We start from the raw sequence: 20,024 nt of genomic DNA, 5'->3' as shown, positions 1-20,024 counted from the left end.
TCGGGTTAATGAGTTATTGTGCCACTCTTAGGTTGAACGACCCCTTCTCGAGCTGAGGCCGTCGTCTCAGGCTTAATATCATAAATCACACCGCTCCCTGTCCAGACCACTGCTATCGGTGTGATCCAGAGAACCATTATTTATTCGTATTAATCGTGTTTATTGCTTTGACACTGTCCCAGGAACCTCGTAATATTTTGTGAGATTGAGGAAGCGACTATTTGACGAGCTTTTGTCTTTTCGCAAGAATAGAAGTAGCCGTATTAAGTCAGAATGTAATCCGAAAAGTCCTACCGGTGGTTTCGCTTGGACTCGAACCCCTACGGGTTCTCGCGGCGCTAAATAAATTGGTGTTTCAGCAGTGAGATTCGATTATTAGCTAATCATCTAATAATGTGTTAATTGGTATTGTTTTATAGAATCCTCTGTTGCTTTTGTAAATGACAAAGCAGGAGTTATTTATATTATTACTTTCATTTGTGTTACGTAGTTAGCTTAGGATCATTTTATATTCTAAATGAGTTTCGTATAATTTCATGTTCAATTGTGTTAATTGAAATGACAGGTTTCCTATTAATTTGCTTGAAATTTAAATCTAAAAGTAAACATTTTGTGTTGATGTGTTGCGTTGGGCAAATGCCCCCTTCTACCCTGAAAGTTTAACTATCTTTTTGCTTGTTCTAGAGAAGTCAATGAGGGAAGGAAAAAGAAACAGTCCATATATCAAAAGAATAGTTCGTTCCTTTTTCTTCAACACAGAGAAAACATCTGTTCTCTGTCAAGTTTCCCCAGCTGGGCAAAACCAAACAAAAAATCTTTTGTGAAAAGAAAAAGCGAGAAAAAGGAAGTGTGTTGGTTAGCATTCCTCGGTTGTGTACTGCCTTAGTATTCAAAAAACTGTAGGGAGAAATATCAACACAATAGCTTGAGAAGGTTTTTGGCGCCAATTACGGAACAAATACTTTCTTCTCCACCTATCGAGATGAAAGCTATTCCGTTCTGTATTCAAAGCTTCTCAACGTATTCTGAGTTCGATTCTTGAAATAAATTTTCGCGAGGTTTATTTCTAGAATCCCTAGTCGTCAGACTGGTGTAGGAACTCCAGGTATTCAAATTCTGCTTGTGCAATTAATGAACAAGTCAGTCAAAACAAACATCATTGAAATTTTGAAATTTATTTTGAAATTTTCATTCCGTGAGTCCTTATACTGACACGTTGTTAGTTCCTTGATTGTGGGTAAATTCTTTATCTTTCCCCGACTGGCTTCTCAGCGTTAGTGGTAAATTAAATATTATGTTAGGTGCTAAAGAGATTCCTTACACGAACTATACGAACTAAAGCCTTAATATGTTTCGTTTCTCAGTAAAAGTTCATAATGAGATTCATTATTGTGATTTTGAAGTTTTCAAATTATTTTAAATTTTCTTGGAGGCCAATTTAATTTTATTGTTTATGAATGGACGTGCTTTTTGTTAATTATGAGAGAATTAAGCATACCACGATTGAAAGTTTAAAAGGGCAATAAATTCAGTCTAGTAATTTGTTTTAAGTAGAGACCATTCTTAATAAGTTGTTGTAATATTAAGCCTAACTCGTCATTTTATTATTTTAAGTCGTGTTTGAATAAAGACAACACTAATGTGGGACACTCCTGAATTATAGTATCCTGTATTCTAAGACCGCGAAGTCCCTTGTATTTTGATTGAATGATAAGAGCGTAAAGTATTAGGATATGCGTTATTGCTTTTGAAGTCCATGGCATCAAAGTTTTGTAATTTGAATAAAGCTCTTGTAAATTTTAATTCCCAGTGTAAGGCTGTTTTTTATAAGGAAGAAATACGTGAACTTAATGTAGTAGAAAGACTAATCCTAACAATTCCGTTTGTGCTTAGCTATTGTTATTAATTAAGGAGACGTTTAAATAATTTATTAGTAGACATTATTAATCAATGAATCTTTTCTTATTCATTATGTTAGAAGTTGAATTATCTATCACTTTCCGGTCACGATAAATCGACCGTAGTCATTGTGTTAATAATTTCGTTTGTTCAGGACGTAAAACCGTGCTCTGTAATATTGTTATTAATTTTGCTATTCCTTGCCGAGCGCTAATGCCTGGAGTTGTGTAATTATCTTGTAAATTTCAGCGAGCTATCTATTTTTGGAACGTGCCGTTGGGAGACACACTGTCGGAAAATATTGAGACAGTGAACATACCTCTCCCTTGTTCCAGTAGTAATTCATGGAGTCTAGATTAGGTTAGGATGTGTCAATTCCCTTTCCTAAAAAGAGTACCAATTCCATCAAACGTGATAATTAATTATGATAATTATCAGCCCCAAAGCGTAAATTGGTCGTTTCAGAGAATTGCCGCCTGTTTCTATCGCTTGCATTAGCTGAGAATCACGCAATCTCTGATGTTGATCCTCTGTTGTACCGACCTTATTGTATAATGGTGTGTCCGCGTAATTGTAAGGATGTTAAGCCGGATCTTTGAGAAGGTTTACCCCTTAAAGGTACGGGACCCTCCTGTTACATCCCAGGTCGCTATGGACCCCCCTAGGTCCCGAAGCTGTTTATTATCGTTCTGTTTACTAACGAACGACCAGAGAACGTTTGGTTCTTTCGGAAGGAAGCCCAGTGTTTCGTTCGAAAGACACCCTATGGTGTTAAAGTTTTAATTATGTGCTTTTCGAGATGGTAATGATATGTATGGAAGCTAATGTTGTATTTTAATGGTCATAAATGTTCTTGCATGCGAGTGCCTAATCTAATCAAAGGTGCGTTTGTGTAGACCTAATCCTTTTGAGCACTCTTGCTCCCTAATGAGTCCAAGCACGAGTCCTTAAGAAAATCTAAGGTTGTCCGAAGAGATAATTAAATTCGCTTGTCCGATGTATCAAGTATTGTTATGTTTTCTAGTTTCCGAGTAAATTAGTGATGTTATATTATCATGTGTAAAAGAAATGTTTTTGCAAGTCCAGGAATCGAGTTATTTTCGAGAATAAAATCCTTATCGGGCCTAAATGTCAGATACAGCCGCCCTGTTTAGTAAATAAGTGCATTATTGATCATTTTGTAATTGCATATAAACTCTTTCTTGTCTCCTATTTGAAATGATAAATCGTTCTTTTGTGTGTATAGATATCCCAAAAGGTCTCTAAAATGTGAATACGCGGTTAAATTCCTCAAAGTTAAAGTTATGAATAAATGCGAAGTAAATGTAAGTCCCAGGGTCATATGAGTTAATATTAGAAGATAGGCTAAAAGTAATCCTTATTATACCTCTCTTGCCTCCTGCCGTCCGAGTGCCAACTTAATTTATATCTAAGAGTCGACATCATGTCTCCTGTAAGGAATTCTCGTTGAATTGTATTAATTGTTCTTAAATGTATTTAAGTAGTTATGGTCTATTCCAGCTAAATTGTATTTCTATAAGGTTGTGGCACATTCTATTTTATCATTTGGAGATACTGATTATTGTATTTACTAGGAATAGACATGTTAAGCTGTAATTCTAATAATATTCTAACATGAATATACATTATATTAAATATGATAACGGCTTTTGATATATTATGCGTTATAATGCATATGATAATTGTATTTTGATACCTACTATATGTTATAATTAATATGAATTTTTGGTGAATATCCAGGTTGAAATTAGGATCTACCAATTGAATGATATCAATATTTTACTGTAAAAGGTAGTTGTTATCATAGTAAGGCAACAAGATAATTGCCTGAAGTTATATTTAAATTCATTGTTAATTTCTAAACGTCAGTACTTCAGTTATATTGGTTCCTTTGTTAATAAAATGACGTAAAAGCGAAGTACCTCTGTGCGAATAGTACAATTAAATATATGTTGATTTAAAATTCTATATTGTAACTCTACCTCTCTTATCGAATAATTATTTGTAGTCGTTCATTCTATAAATTGAGACGATTTATTTGATTGAGTTTGTTAAGCGTCTGTTCAAATGCGTTGATTAATTATTTGTAGTAGTTCATTCTATAAATTGAGACGATTTATTTGATTGAGTTTGTTAAGCGTCTGTTCAACTGCGTGACAATAGTCACTAAACAATAATATTGAACCACGCATTAATTGGCATATTGTTAAATGAAAATTTTGAAAGTTTAGACAATAATTGATCTTGTATATTGGTCGTTTGCGTCATATTGTAATTCAGGTATTTTTAGACGTAACTGTAAAATTGCCATCTAGTTTATGAACACCCTGTATTGAGTCGTGTTCTATATAAATGCTATCTAAAAAGGGTTCATTTTGAAACATTCATACGCTGTTCCGTACTGAATTCTAATTGTTTAAAAGAATGAATGTTATAAAGTGTTTTAAGAATATATATATGTTCTAGTTTATCCCTTTCGCGCTAAAAGAAATCAGCCTTCATTTCATTCGAAAGCTTGCATGAAAACATAGAAATTCTTCTTTTCGCCGTTCTCTGTTTAAAGAAGAACCAGACCCTTACCAGACAGGGCTGTAGTATAATTTCTTTTTTCTTCACACCACCCTGACCTCAGCGTGGAGTGTAGTAGCAAAAAAAAAGGAAGAGAAAACATCTGAGCGTCAATTCCCAACTACCCTCCGGTAGTGAATAACCTTCGACCTCAGGGAGTCCCAGTAACCCAATTTCGGTAAAGACTAGAAGAACATAAAAACAAACTGGCTCCCTTTCTTATCGTATATTTAATGATTTGTTTTGACAATTTCGGAGTCTGTGATAATGTGTAAATTTTAATTAATGTATCCAAAAACAAAACGTAGAGAAAAAAGAAAATTGACATATACTAATAATGGATAAATAAATAAAAAATGAATTAAATACTCCAATAACTAATGTAGTTATACTCTGTATACGGTAGTCTTGCGATTCTATGTAGTGTTTATAGTCCCTAGAATTTTAAAGTAATTGATTCTTGTACTTTTTATAATATAGAAGTCAATCAAATATTTTGTTAATTCAGTAATTCTATATGTATACGTAGTGAAACTTCGTTCAGGAAACGTGCAGTTCCTTAAATGTCTAGATAGGTTAAGGATACAACTATCGAATGATTGTAGATTAGTAAAAAAATGCGTGTAAATATTTATTATCTATATATATATACTTCATTTGTGGTTATAATTTATTTGTGTAGCATAATTGCATGTTCCTTGGGTTTCATAATATAATTATATTAATTTAGTATGGGTCATTCATTTCCTTTACATATATGTATATCCTTTGTATATATAGGAACTCGTATCATAACAATAATAACTATAGAAACTGAGTAAAAAAACTATTTTACATGTGTACTGTACAAAATTGAGGTCATTTATGTTATCCCTCGCTATAATGTTTTAATAGGTATAATGTAGTTATATGAAATCATGTTGTATTGGCCTTGTTATTCTTTGTATATCTTTATAGACAAAGTTTAGTTTTGTAAATATGTAGGAACAAATCGTACCAACTAGGGAATTCTTTGTATTATACGTATATAACCATTTGTAGAGCCACGTAGTAATTTCTTAAATATGTGATTCACTCGCAATCGAGATTTTATATCTAAACAATTGTAGTAGGTAGTAAGTGTATACTATAATCATACTCGATATTAATCTTATAACATTGCTATATTTGATATTATATTACTGTAGCCATTTTAATATATATAGTTGTCATTTGAGGTAGTCAGTAATAATTAAATTTTACTGTGTATGTGTTTGTAATTGATGGGTCCAACTACCTATATATCTATATATAGTTTAATTTTTAGTTGATATTGATAATATGTGTGTCGTCAGTGTGATATTATCAGTTCACTCTGACCTTTTATACATCATTTACCTAGTATAAATTTGTGTATATATATATTTTAGCTTATATAAGTGTTTCAAAGTTATTCCTATCAACATATCTATATATGTATTAGTTACGTAAGTGTTATTCGAAATTGTAATCATGATCCTAATCTTGTATAATTTTGTATTCAGCAGTGTTACAAACCACCTTCAACAATTTCCTACTATTTTTATATCACTGAATATTTCAAGGTAGTGTTGCCAACCCTGTAAACCTTTTAAGATTAGTTAACAGAGTTTCCAACTCACAGTTCAACAATTTTTCTTCTATTCCAATCCAAATATGACTCTGTAACGAAATTTTGTTAACTACTTTCTAACATTAAGTACAAAAGTTCTTTCCCAAGGGGCGTCGAATGTCGTGGCTAAAATTTCGACCAAACTTTTTGCGGTGTTTTTGCAAACACCCTGTACTCCACGACAAAGTTCTCTCCTGCATAACCTACGAGAATTTGTGTAAATCAATTGTGATGTGAGTATCACCCAGATCTATTCTCAAATTTCTTCACTTACGAATCTAGAAGAACAACTTTATTTCTTAAAAACTCTTGTAAGCCGATAGGTATTCAGAGCTGTCTGTCGCATCTCCGCTCCAGACACCCTTCCCAATTCTAGCGACCAACTACGAGACGATAAGATTATTTTTTCTCTCTCTCTCTCTTTTTTCCCCTTTTGAAACAACTCTGTTTTACGGTGAATCATCAGTCTGATATTAATATTACCAAACCCTCTTAGAATCTTAGCTCTGATATGACTCCATATTCTATATTTAGCGCTGACTTCATACTTTCGCAGCTGCTAGACTGACCTTTGAACCGATCGCTAGTAAGAGACTTGTGTCACCCTTTTCTTGTATAATGTTGTGTAATTTTAACTGGTTTTAGTTGGAACCCATGTCTGTATTTTTTCTTTTGTGAAGGTGTGTGCGTTTTGGAAACTCAATAGATATCAGAATGTCGCGCGCCTATCACAAGTAGTATGAGATCATCTTTAGCCAATCAGAATTCACCAAGTGTTCCGAACCATTACATCATTTACATCCAATCAGATTCTAAAGAATTATTTCTAACAATTGCACAATCTGGCGTAAGATTGAGACATCCGAGTTTGACACAAAAAACCTCGGGGATGATCTCTCGAGTGGTCAATTACCACCGAAAAGCCGAAGAGCCCATAACCCGTGCTTCTCTCTCTCCCCTCGTGGGGGCGTCCTCTGCACTCTTTGCAGAGAGACTCTCACTAATTTAGTGGTAATTCAGTATATTTTTACCTAGTGCCGTATAGTGAAATTCGTGTCTAGGGAAGTTATAAAAAACGAAACAGTGCTGTGTCTAGTATCCGGCGTGATGACCGTTTCCACGCCAACCTTTTGGAATTGGTATTGTGTACTGTGAGTAAGTACTTGTTCTTTACTAGCTCTCCCTGAGAGCCATCGTACCCTTACTCAATACTTGAATTCTTCTGTAGACTAAATTAATTACTTCGCCCTAATTTCGTGGAATTGTTTCCTGGACGCCACGCCTGTGCATACAAATTATGGATCTTTGCGAACCTGTAATTGAATCTTGATTAATAAACTAATCGTGACCTTTTTAATGTTTGATATTATGGTCTGTAAATAAACTGAACTCTCTGATAATAAATAACTCGCAACACAATCGTAATGCTTCCACATTATTATTACTATAACAGACCAAATGAAACTCCCAATCTCTCTCTTAGCTATCGAGAGACGCCTCCGCTAAGATCACGCACTGCGATTAAGTGGTAAGTCACCTTACAGTGGATCGTCGTGAGAGTAAATCTACTGATATTCTAGATCCTAGTCCTGTCAGTTCCTGGGGACTCCCGTCCCCCTTTCAAGGGACTACCATTGGGCCTGGTAAGTCAAGATCCTGTCTCAACAGAGATCCCAGATGCCGACCTCCTCTCTGCATCCATCCACAGGTAAGAGTAACATCTTTTCAGCCAATCCGCTCGGGCTATCAACTACCGCTACTAGTTTGCCAACTCCAAGAGATTACTGTAGTGAAGGAGTTAATTACGTCATCTGTGATTAAATTGTGTAATTTGATTTGCAGTAGTGTTGTGTGTCGCCAGTGCATAGTGTAAGAGGGCTTTGGTAGGAAAGTGCCTCTTAGTGTAAATCATGTGTTCCTTATTCGTTTGTTCATCTCAACGAACCGACTTCCCATCCTTGCGGCTTTTCAATATGTTAATTGTAATGTAGTAATTCATTTAACCAAGGGGAGTCGCTTCCTCAATTGGCTTAATACTTAGTACATAAATGAATATTCTTAAGCCCTAGTAAATTACTTAATTGAATTAAAATGATCATTGGTTCTAATCGTTTGGTCGTTCTACTAATCTACTTGCTGTAACTGCCCATTTGCTTAAACCCTGTCAGTACTAACGAGGCGCACTTTTACTTTATTGTTTAGTCCGCCCCTCGTGAGGTCATCATTGATATCGGGATGTGTTTGAACTCCCTCTCTCTTTTTGATGTACAAACCTGGAAGTGTTTCTATTAGCCACTTGTGTGGCCAGACCTTAATTATAGATATTATTATGTATTTGATTAACTATTAATGTGTCTAAGTAGACATCACGGCGGACAGTTAAATACTAAGTATCTTTCTGTGATATTGTAATATAACCTCTGTCGGGTTAATGAGTTATTGTGCTACTCTTAGGTTGAACGACCCCTTCTCGTGCTGAGGCCGTCGTCTCAGGCTTAATATCATAAATCACACCGCTCCCTGTCCAGACCACTACTATCGGTGTGATCCAGAGAACCATTATTTATTCGTATTAATCGTGTTTATTGCTTTGACACTGTCCCAGGAACCTCGTAATATTTTGTGAGATTGAGGAAGCGACTATTTGACGAGCTTTTGTCTTTTCGCAAGAATAGAAGTAGCCGTATTAAGTCAGAATGTAATCCGAAAGTCCTACCGGTGGTTTCGCTTGAACTCGAACCCCTACGGGTTCTCGCGGCACTACAATAAGTTAGTAACTAGGTTGGTTCCTTTCTATACCAAAGTTAATATTTAATTCACAAATTATTGCCGAGCGAGAGTAAGCGAGTGAAGGCAGTTTTGAGGCTCGCAGGTCACGTTTTTTTCAGTCTGCGTTACGAATCGGTTCATTGAACGATTCATTGAATGAAATGGCCAAACTAAAGACTTGCCTTCCTTTTAATTCATATAATCCCATTACAGTACCCATTATGAATTGATTATGAACAAATAATTCCTTCCGTATAGTTGAACAATGAGAGCCACTACATTGCATACTTTATTTTTTCATAAAACCGTCTCTTAATTTTCATAAAATTCTTATTAGATTAATATTAGCATTTTTATGATTATATTTGGACGAGGGTATTTATTTCGTTACTGAGTAACCACTTTCGTAGTGGGAAGCATGTAGGAGAGATAGCGGGTATATTTCAAGAAAGATGTAGGGCGCCGAAAGCATAGTGAATTGCACGCAAATGTTGAATTATATTCAATGTACAGAACTCAATTTAAGCGGGCTTATAAGATAGTAATCTTATTTATTTATTTATTTATTTTGCATATTACTTTAATTAGGGTTATCCACCTTGAGTACACGTGACCCTTATAAATTGGTATTTCATAGTGACATAGTAACTTTTTCGTGTAAATTTTGGTCCTCATGTTGTTCAACTCCAGCACTTGTTTCCTTGTCATTCTTGTAAGTGTTAACTTTTGGTGTAGATTCAGAATATGGAGACACTATTTTGAAGATTTACGGGCAAAATCTATATATTAACAAAGAAAGAGTAACATATAAGGAACTTAACATTAGCACAATATGGTAGAAATAGTCTAATCAGTATGTCTGTAACTGAAGCAATACAGTAGAACGACGACAATTATAGTGTCATTGTTGTACATAAAGGAATTATACTCAATATGAACTCTCTCCCCAAGTTGTTTTAAGCCACACTATTGTAAATAGCGCTCTCCTCGGTACCTTGGGGGTCCCAACGCTCTTGCAAATTGCCTACTTTCACCTGCAATAAAATTCCTAAGCTACTTCGCAGCAGTGTCATCAGCGTCCTAACCACCAGTGCTACTTTTCTTCCGGGGGATTAATAAATATTCCCTCGCGCAAGCATGCCTAATAAAATAGAACATCGCCAATAGTTTAGTGGTTTCTATGCTGATAAATATTTGCAGATACGGCAAAGCTGAAGCTGTTGGCATACATGAAAGAAACTCTAAGTCATTTTATGGATACCCTATATTGTCAATCTGTACGATATATCTATCTTTAATATAACTGGAATGTCATTCATCTAAAAAAAAAAAAAAAGCATGTTAATTTTTTCTAGTAGTCGAAATTCTCCTTTCTTTTGTTATCAATGTTCCATATTCCACCACGATGAGGCGCTGTAAACAAGTGTGGATCAAAAGCTAATTTGACGAAGTGTACATTATCTAGTGTGCAGTCCATTTGTAGACTTCGAGTGTGCATCCTCGAAGTGTGCACTATGCACTTTTGGACACGGCCTAGGTTTGCAGTGACTACGAGAAGGAAGACTACATAACAAACTGACAGCTTTCTTTTGCAGCTTTGAAAGCTTATAAATGTTACTAGACCCACCCCAAAGAATAGTACCATATGATTGAAAGCTGTGGATTTGGGCAAAGTAAACAATTCTTAAGATTTTCAAACTAACGCAACTTCTTAATTTTCTCAACATGTATATACCCTTTGTTACACTAGCTGCCGTGATTTCAATGTGATTATACCAGTTTAATTATGAACCAAGTTCAAATCCCAAAAATTTAACTGTTGAATATTTTTCTGTGTTATCTAGATTGTTATATGTAACATTAAGATATTGTATTTTGCTCAGGTTTAAACACAAAAGGTTTGCAGTACACCAATCCTCAACTACGGTTGTTATATTTTGGGTTAATTGTTCTCTTTCGATAATTGATTTAGAACTTAGGCTAGTTTTAGACGGAAGCATTTATCGTAGCATTTCTCGTAGCAAAAATCCTATCATCAATATCCTACCGTGTAAAGTAGCAAATGCTATAGCATTTCCCATGCCATGGCATATCCTATGGCATTTCTTGTCGATAGAACCTGCTCTATTTCGTAGCATTTTCCCCAGCATTTCTGCCCCGATTGCAGCGCCGTGGTGTGTTAAAAGGAAGCGATGTGTGGGAAATTGAATTGTAGTAAAGAAAAAAGTTGGAGTAGGGATACTATTATTATGTTGATTTAAAAAAAATATATGAGAAACATCCTTGTTTGTACAAAGTTAAAAGCGTGCAGTTTCACTATACGGATACACACAGAAATTCATTTAAAAAACTTTCTCGTTTCATTTATTGGTGTGCTCCTGCATTCTCCGGTGCAGGTTCACTTTAACAGGTGGTTACGTGTAGTTTTACTATACGGATCCATAGTATAAGTAGTAGTAGTAGTAGTAAGAGGAGGAGGAGGAGGAGTAAGTAGTAGTAGGTGTATTAATAGTAGTAGTAGTAAGCAGTAGTAGTAGTAGTAGTAAGAGTAATAGTAGTATAAGTAAGTAGTAGTACTAGTAGGAGGAGGAGGAGTAAGTAGTAGTAAGAGTAGTAGTAGGAGCACTTAGCAATATTAACAGTAGCAGTAGGTGTAGTAATAGTAAGAGTAGTAGTAGTAGTAGTAGTAGGGATAGGAGTAGGAACGGGTAGTAGTAGTAGTTGGAATAGGAGTAGTAGTGGTAGCAGTAGTAGTAGTAGTAGCAGCAGCAGTAGTGGGAATGGGTTTGAAGCCCCGATGGGGATGGTTGGGTTCTGTTTTCGATACAAAATGGGGAAGTTACAGACTTGCCAAAATTTTATGGCAGCTTATTGAAAATTACGTGCATTTCAGGTTCGACTTTAATTTGTATATTTCCACATAAAAACGCATCTCAGATGTAAGTGCACACCATATTTCCATTACTTATACACTACTCTATTAAAACATTAGAAATTTCTTCTGTAAATTTTAAAATCTATGGATCTGTATAGTATAACTGCACCATTAGAAAGTCCTTAACCATATGCGAAAAAGGGCTTTAGAAGAAATAGACTGAAATATCTTCTTTTAGTTTTGGAGTCATAATTGCGCTCTTCTCCAGTGATTTGTTTGCTACGTCACTACAAAATGCTTATCAAAATGCTACCATGTAAAAGTACAATATACTTTTGATGCCATAGAATATTATACGAGATTTTTGGCAGCACATCTGCTGCGAGAAATGCTACGATAAATGCTTTCGTCTAAAACTGGCCTTACACAGTCTCCAAAGTCATCAGCGAAAAGATTGCCTTTAGCGGGAATAGTAACTACTTTGGGAAGGTCATTGATATAAATAAGGAATAAAATGGGTCCCAGAACAGATCCCTGTGGTACCCCAGAACCCACTTGTAAGTATTTGGAGTTCGAATTGTGGAATTCTACTTTTTGATATCTGTTTGATAAATATGATTTTATAAGGTTTAACGCATCATGTTGAAAACCGTAGTATTTTAATTTACTTAAAATAATCGTATGAGATACCGTGTCGAACGCTTTTGACAAGTCATAAAATCTAACTTTAGTAAAGTATTTACTTTCTAAACTGTCTAAAAGATCTTTAACTAAAGAAGTTGTTGCTTTAATTGTACCTAATCCTTCTCTATACCTAAATTGGGAGCTACTAAACAATGAATTACTCTCAAAATATTTAACTATTTGATCATTGAGTAATTCGAGTTAGCTAAAGACTACTAATTAAATAAGGCATTAGACTACAAACTTACACTAAAAATTGGTCGCATCACTTTCGCGATGAAGAAAATTGACATTTGATTAACTGTTCGTTTTTGTAACTGGCAAAGAAGTGTTTTTCTTGAAAACTGTATATAGAACAATGTGTAAACGTCGTTTGAAGTAGTGGGTTTTTATTCAATTTAATAGATATCGAAGCATATATCAGTAATCACGTAAGAAACTATTTTAAAAGCTAGGGAAAACTGTCTAAACCTAAGGGCAACTAACGTTGTGAGAGTGTGTTCTCCCTCACCCCCATTCCTTTTGTTTATATTCCACAGTCAGCCTCGTCTGAAGTGGAATAAGGCTCTTTGCACAATACGTTGACGGAAACCTAACGGGTAGTAGTATGGTGCTGCGGGTATGGTGCTGCCTTTTTCAACATGTTGGCAACGCTTTGCCGTGGTGACTTGCATTACGTGCTCAGAAGATAATGGACTGTGAAGTGGCCGTGATTCTTTAAAATATTTATTCAGTAATACTAGACGTCATCGACGTTTGTTTCTATTGTTTTAGATATTTTAATTGCTTTATTTTAATGGAAAACACATATAAAACTCATTAATTTGTTTATTACAAATGAAGGCATATTTTCAGTCAATATTTTGGTGTTGTTCTTCGTGATTAATAGGCATAGGAAGGCAGTCGCTTTGTTCTAAAAGCGCGAAGATTAGCATTCACGCGGCGCCATGAAGAAATTAGGAAGCGTTTGGGACGATACTGAAGAAAATCCGTAAAAAAATTGATAATCCTTGACGTTGTGGCGAAAGGTATTGAATAAATAATCTTTTGAGTTAGTATAGTTTATGGAATTAACCCAGAAAAAATTCAAACTTGCTGCAAGTTTGCCCAAATTTGCTGTTGCAGGTCAATTAACTTGCCGCAAGCTCTAATACGCAGGGTTATTAGCTTGCTGCAAGCTTGTGGCAAGCTAGTTAGTTACATCAGGGCAAGGCTTGTGGCAAGCTTGTCTACACAAGTGAAACGCAAGTAAAATTATCCCAAACGCAAGCCAAGTATAAGCGTAACTCATTAATGGCAAGCTTTATTAAGCTTATCGCAAGCGAAAGACACGCCAAACAAGCCATATGGAAGCTTGCGGTAAGCGAATTTAGATAAAACAAAGCAGTAGGAAATCCTATATATCGACCGTCTAACTAAATCTATGCTAAAATATATTTTTCTCTCACCTTCCAAATTATTAAAGCAAATACACAGCCGTAAAAACACCCACGGCTCCCATCTCCTTATACAAAGCATTAAAATAAACATAATTGTAACGGTTTTATTGCGATAACCAACGCGCCGTTGCTTCTTACTAATATCCAATATCTTGATATGTTAGCCGCGAGTACTTGAAATTTCTACCTTTTTTATATACAAACGCAGAAAAATGTTTACACTTTAAACACAACGTTCAAATGAAGTTTATACTGTAAGTTAAACTTTAAGTTGATATTAAAATATCTGCAACAATTCTGTATTCTTTCGCGAAGTACGTAGGCTCAAATCCGTTGCCATCTATATTAACATTTATGCTCTATACAGAAAAACTACAATTCATTATACCTCATGGTTAACGAAATATAAAAAAAACAAAGAGTTACATTATAGGTATGTGGGAATAGAATACTAGACGGCACGTTTTAAAAAAAAGTAATTAAGTTTGTCCTTTATTCAACGAGAATGCTAAAAAGACGCTAACAACGCGAATACTCTCTTGTCGCCAAAAGTTAAGAGATCAGCGTCACGTGGTTTTTGAGAACAACTGAAAATCGAACGCCCGCTGGCTATTAACTTCAATCTAAAGAAAAGCGTCTCGCAAGTGAAGCATGGGTTGCCCGCACTACAGCTTGCGCTAAGCAGAAATAAGCTTTTGTGTATAAGCCAAAGCGAAATAAAATCAAATAAAAGCAACAGGCAAGCTTGCGGAAAGCAAGCATTCTGTCTGGGAATAGTTTAGTGAGAACTAACGCATGTAGAGGAAATAATACAATTTAGTTCGAAACCACAAGAACGCTTATCGTGAATCTCAATTGTAATGGCAGCGTATAATGAATGAGTCAACGAAAGAAATCGAGTGTGAACAATATATGTGATTATACATTCTGAATGTTCATTGTGTACCAATACGGTCAATTAACATAACTAATCTCTTTAGTAAATAACCCTAATATTAATGAAAGTATAGAAAAACATTCGCAGAAACACAAGCATAATGAAGTTAATCTGAATTTATTGGATTACAGGTAATTTCAGAGTAAATCCTGCAAAGAGGAAGCGTGAGACAACATAATCCGCATGTAGGGATGAATTCGTAATCGCCACATTAAGAAGACAAAGCTGCAAGAAATCCTTCTAAACAGAATTACTCCAAGTCCCCCCCTGAATCCCCTGTAATTGAAGTTTAGTGCAGTGATGTATTCACTGAACCAACGTGTGCTCAGTGGTAGTGTATCATCAATCTTAAAATAAGCCACCAAAAATATTATAGCATTTTCAATTAATCTTTCGTCATTTTTATATTCTTTTTAGTATACATATATCAATATGGTCTAAAAGGTTTTAAAAATAAATCGAGTTGAGTTGAGTTGATTTTTGTTTAGCGTCCCTTCCAGCAGCAAGGCTATATGAGACGTGGACCTACTGATTAACGTGGAATCCGAACCACATGAGCTCCCGCCGGGAATCGAACCCGGGTCTCCCACTAAAAATAAATCGAAACAAATTTATCAATAGAAATATATTTAAAAAGGGTGCACGTAAGTAAATATAGTATGTGAATTACTTTTGATCAAATAAAATTTATCTTATGTATTTGTTTTGTTTGTAGGTATCTTTTCCGTCTCTCTTGCATGAATCATTAGAGGAATTGTTGGTATTATGTAGAGGTATTTGTGTACACTCTGCAAGTGTAAAGATTGGCGTGACAATGATGGTGGGTACGCGCGAGCGCAACATTAGCTTGAATTTGTTTTGGTTGGTGATTTAATTAGGAGGCATGCATGGTTTTTACTCTAAACACTACCACCTGCAGAGTGAAGTATTTGTTTGTTCTAACCACTAAGACCCCTTCAAGACGTAAAATTGACACCCTGAACTTGGTAAACCGAACCCGGCCGGTCTTAAGAACAGCTTGCCGAACACAAACGGACGAGAATCGAATCCAGTCGGGTTATAACGTAATCCAGTTGGTATGCATTACTGAGCAAAATGTGTACGCAGCAGCTGTAGACACCTAACTCAAAACATGTTAGTAAGTATACACCTAAAGGAAGTTGCTTGCAAGTGTCAGGTAGTCTAAAAATATCGAGCCTTTGTAGGGTTGTGATTAGAAAATATTATGAAACATATTTGCACCAGTTTAGTCAATGACTTATGTCATTTCTTCGGCAACATCATAATCCCGTTGCTAGAGACCTTCTGTAGTTTCTGGTCAAAAATTGTGACACACGGTTTCAACAGATTTCTTTTTAAATCTTAAATTACACTGCTCAAGGAGTTTTCCAGACATCGAAACAAACAATAGTCTAAGAGTGCAATGTACGTTTTATATGGTAGCAAGACAGCTTTCGGCCAGTTGGTGCGTGTGTGGCTTTAGGCTTTCCACGCTTGCTGTATTAACACGTGCTTTCATACAATTTGCCTTTTGTTGTACTTGCATGCAATATTTTAGATAATTCGCAGAGCGTCATAGCATCACTGGTAGTTCATTAGCTTATTGGCTTGCTGCCAGCGTAAAACTCTTGAGTCAAGCTGGAATGGAACACTGAATGCAAAGTTGCACCTATGCAACTTTGTTACTGGAATCCAATTTGTGGTATGCTTGCACGCTTTCCAACCAAGCCGGATGCAAGCTTAAAGATTTCCAATGCAAGCTTACATTACGCAGTTTGCAGCTTGTCTCTGCTCGTATGGTCATCTATTCTGAACCGAGTTTTCTCAGTTTCTGACAGGTCAAGTATGTAAGCGCACTAATGATGTTAGCCTGGTTTACCACACTCTTGATGTTGATAAGTTACAGCCGTTTAATTTGATTTCCTAGGGACACTCGCATTAAGTGTCGACAATTCAGGTCCGAGTCTGTCGTTCTGCCCGACATCATCAGTTCGTGGTGCAAGATACTCTTTCAATTTCACCAAACGCACAGCTTAATCTACCGTGGTTATATGTAAGCTTTGCCAGAGATTGTAGAACTTCTGGTCTCTTCGACTTCAATCTTTCCCGTATATTGATGTTGTAGGTTATCTGCTTTTCATCACTTGTGATCAATTGTATCCAAAATGGCTCGAATTCGTTACGTTTCAGTAAGATTTTCAGATAAAATTTAATCGTGTATAATTCTTTGAGTCAGCTGATATGCCACTAAGGTGTCGTGCTCTTTTTTTTTCTACCTAGCTTTATGCAAATGTCTTAATACTATTTGATGATGGACATTAGGTCATTGGTAATGTGATTAGTGCCGATCATATTTCTGGACTTTTCCCAGAATATCGTTCACTATTTCTGTGGTTGGTCGCTCGCAGCGAGTTGCATTCTGGACATCAAAATTTCTAGAACGAAAGCGACTGAATTGTGTTTTGCTGTTTTTTAGCGTATCTTGTTCATAAACAACATTAATTTCTTTGCAGGCCTTCGCAGCATTTACATCTTTTTCGCATAAAATCGTAAGATGTAATGCAGCGTTGCCGAACGCACACATATTTTCACGACATATCTTACGTCTTAATGCGAGAATTTCGATACGTTTACCATATACTTGCTTCAACCGTCGGCTAACGAATGATGTTAAGCCTTAGTCGCTGAGACTCATTTAATCTGAGATTGGGGATACTCACACCATGTTTTGTGCAAAAGGCTCACTACTTTTGAACTACCTGATAGTGAAAAAATGCCTCTGTTGCATCTTAGGACTTGAGATTCATAACAGCAAATTATTTTAGGTCTTCTCTTGGCCTTTCATCAATGCATTTTCTACTACTATACCCCTCACTAAAACGTTTCTATAGAAGGAAATGAGAGTACCCCGAGAAAACCCACGGACACGATGTTCTCCACGACAAGGTTACTTGGTCGGGGATGGAACCAATTACCCTATGCACCAGAGGTAAGTGCTCTACCGCTGTGTTTTCCTGCCACTCATAGCCATGTTCTAGTGATCAATGTAGTAATAGAATAAACATTGATATATGGCTCCAGGAGTGCCTGAAGTACATTGCTTAATAAATCTCAATTGATGTAATGCAGAGTAGATTCAATTTTCTAATACTTACGTTTTTGAAAATATGAAATTCTATGTATCATATTACTTTTGTACTCAAAATGTGAATTATATCTTTTTCATTCCTTTCAGGCAGTGGGGAATTTCGGAATGGATACCATGGACAGTATTGCATGTATCTCAATAACATGCGTGACAGCAGTTTTCCAAAAGAGTACTTTAAAAGAAAGTTGGAAGAAGATTGGATGCGGTGTCCTCTACTCTGTGACTATGAGTATCCGTGTAGAACACTCACGCCCATCGTTAAGTCCGAGAGAGAGAGGCTTAGTGGAGATATAAATAATTATTCACAAGAGGACAACAAATGTAGCTGTGTGATTATTTGGAATGTGAAAAGTAAATCTTCGTGTTTTAAGAAGGAGTTGTCTGTATCAGTAGAAACAGTAATTGTAAAGTTTTACATTGTACTAACTTTATAGACTGAAATTGATTTAAACTAGTCGCAGAGTAAAACAATACGCTTATTGAAAAAATATTAACGTGTAACAGATACGCACTCGGCTTCATAGCAAAATATATTATTGTACATTAATTACAACTTGGTAGTGGTGATGATAATGATGAGGCCATAGAAATTGAACGTTTTATGTGAAATATGTTTGGATTGTAAAATAAAAAAAAGAAATAAAAAAAATAGTTTATCGAAATATATGCAAATGTTATTTTGAATCTTCGAAGTGTGACCTTTTAAATGGCATTATTTTATTTGATTGTATTGCATTTTTAATATTCTCATTCTATTCTTCTATCCCGTCGGCTAAGTAAGACGATGGGATATAATGTGAAATAAATGTTCAGAGGTATTACATGATATGCAAATTCTATCCTGCAGTTGCCTTAGCTAGCTTTAACATGTTAGACGGCTTTATTCTATTCACACTACTCTTAGGAGAGTGAAATTCTAAATATATATCACAGGCTATTATTAACTACATACAGAACTCTCTGGAATTATCCATATAGATATCAATATATGCTTTTTCATATAAATATTTTGAGTTTTGGTTGTATGTCATATATGGTGCATTAAGAGCACAAAAGAATCAAGTACTTTGGTTTTTGTTAATTTTAGATGCAACTCATGTTTGAGAAATTTAATAGAAGTTCCCTTCATTGTTTATAGATTCATATGAAGATATTGTAAATACATTTTGAATAAAAAAGTTTTGGTTCTAACCATGTACATAAAAGTACCTACAAACAGGTTTGTCACTTTCTCAGCTTTCTGAAGACTTGATTCCGTTGTGCTCTTAAAGCCTCATGATATTTGTAACAGATCACCAAAAACCAATAAATTTATTTGTTCACGAATTACTGTCATAATGGTTTGTTTTGGTTAGCGCATGTCCATAACAAAAATTAAATGGTGGCACCAGAAAGTTCACTGATTATCTTCTGATATATTCTGCTCTCTTACTTTTTTGAGTATTGTGCATCTATTGTGTGCAAATTTATAGTATGCATGCCTATACACTTAGCTATATAGCATGAAGACGTTAAGAGCGAAAATCACGCACACGACTGCAATATGCCCAGAAGTGTTTTATTATTATTATTATTATTATTATATCTAGTTCAATTTAAAGCAAAGGGAATTTGAGGAACTGAGCTCGGGTGTAATCCTAGGAGTAGGCGAGATGACAATGATAGGTTTATGTGGAAAATAACAAGAGTTTGAGAAACACACCCATACCCTGGGGTAGGTGGTCTCAACAAGTAGCTTTGAGTCACAATCGCGTAGGAATGGATCGCACTGCATAAAACCGTTTTTACGATATCAGATGACACATGCTTAAAATGAAGAAGGGGTCCAGTATTTGGACATTTCCAGGTGAAATCAGTCACGTCACAACAAAAGAGTATGCAGAATAGTTACTTCACTCAGGCGACATAGCTGAAAAGTAATAGTGAAGAACTGACACATCAAATACAAACACTATGTACAAAGTAATATTCACAGAAGGAGCAATTGTGGACTGTCAAGGATGAAGTGCTTTTCATTCTTTTCGGAGGTGCTGTTTCAGGCTTACAACCTCAAA

The 20,024-nt window shown here is 35.5% G+C and overlaps 1 protein-coding gene across 1 annotated transcript; it reads left to right on the top strand.

Annotated features, from left to right (window-relative positions):
• The first annotated feature begins 10,351 nt into the window (after positions 1–10,351).
• On the top strand, positions 10,352–18,572 carry LOC145675669 (uncharacterized). The gene is made up of 2 exons (XM_081746255.1): positions 10,352–10,560; positions 18,058–18,572. Exons 1-2 carry the CDS (start codon positions 10,533–10,535, stop codon positions 18,402–18,404), a joined length of 375 nt encoding a protein of 124 aa, XP_081602381.1. The 5' UTR covers positions 10,352–10,532; the 3' UTR covers positions 18,405–18,572.
• Positions 18,573–20,024: the final 1,452 nt, after the last annotated feature.

The sequence above is a fragment of the Thermobia domestica genome, chromosome 18, assembly GCF_964235325.1.
Source record: "Thermobia domestica chromosome 18, izTheDome1.hap1.1, whole genome shotgun sequence".
Taxonomy (NCBI): Eukaryota; Metazoa; Arthropoda; class Insecta; order Zygentoma; family Lepismatidae; genus Thermobia; species Thermobia domestica.
The sequence above is the reverse complement of the archived record's forward strand: the minus strand, read 5'-3'. Positions and strand labels throughout refer to the sequence as shown.

Coding starts and splice junctions, on each gene's coding strand:
- LOC145675669 (XM_081746255.1), top strand. CDS start 10,533: ATGATTGAAAGCTGTGGATTTGGGCAAA. Junction 10,561..18,057: donor AAGCTGTGGATTTGGGCAAA/GTAAACAATTCT, acceptor CATTCCTTTCAG/GCAGTGGGGAATTTCGGAAT.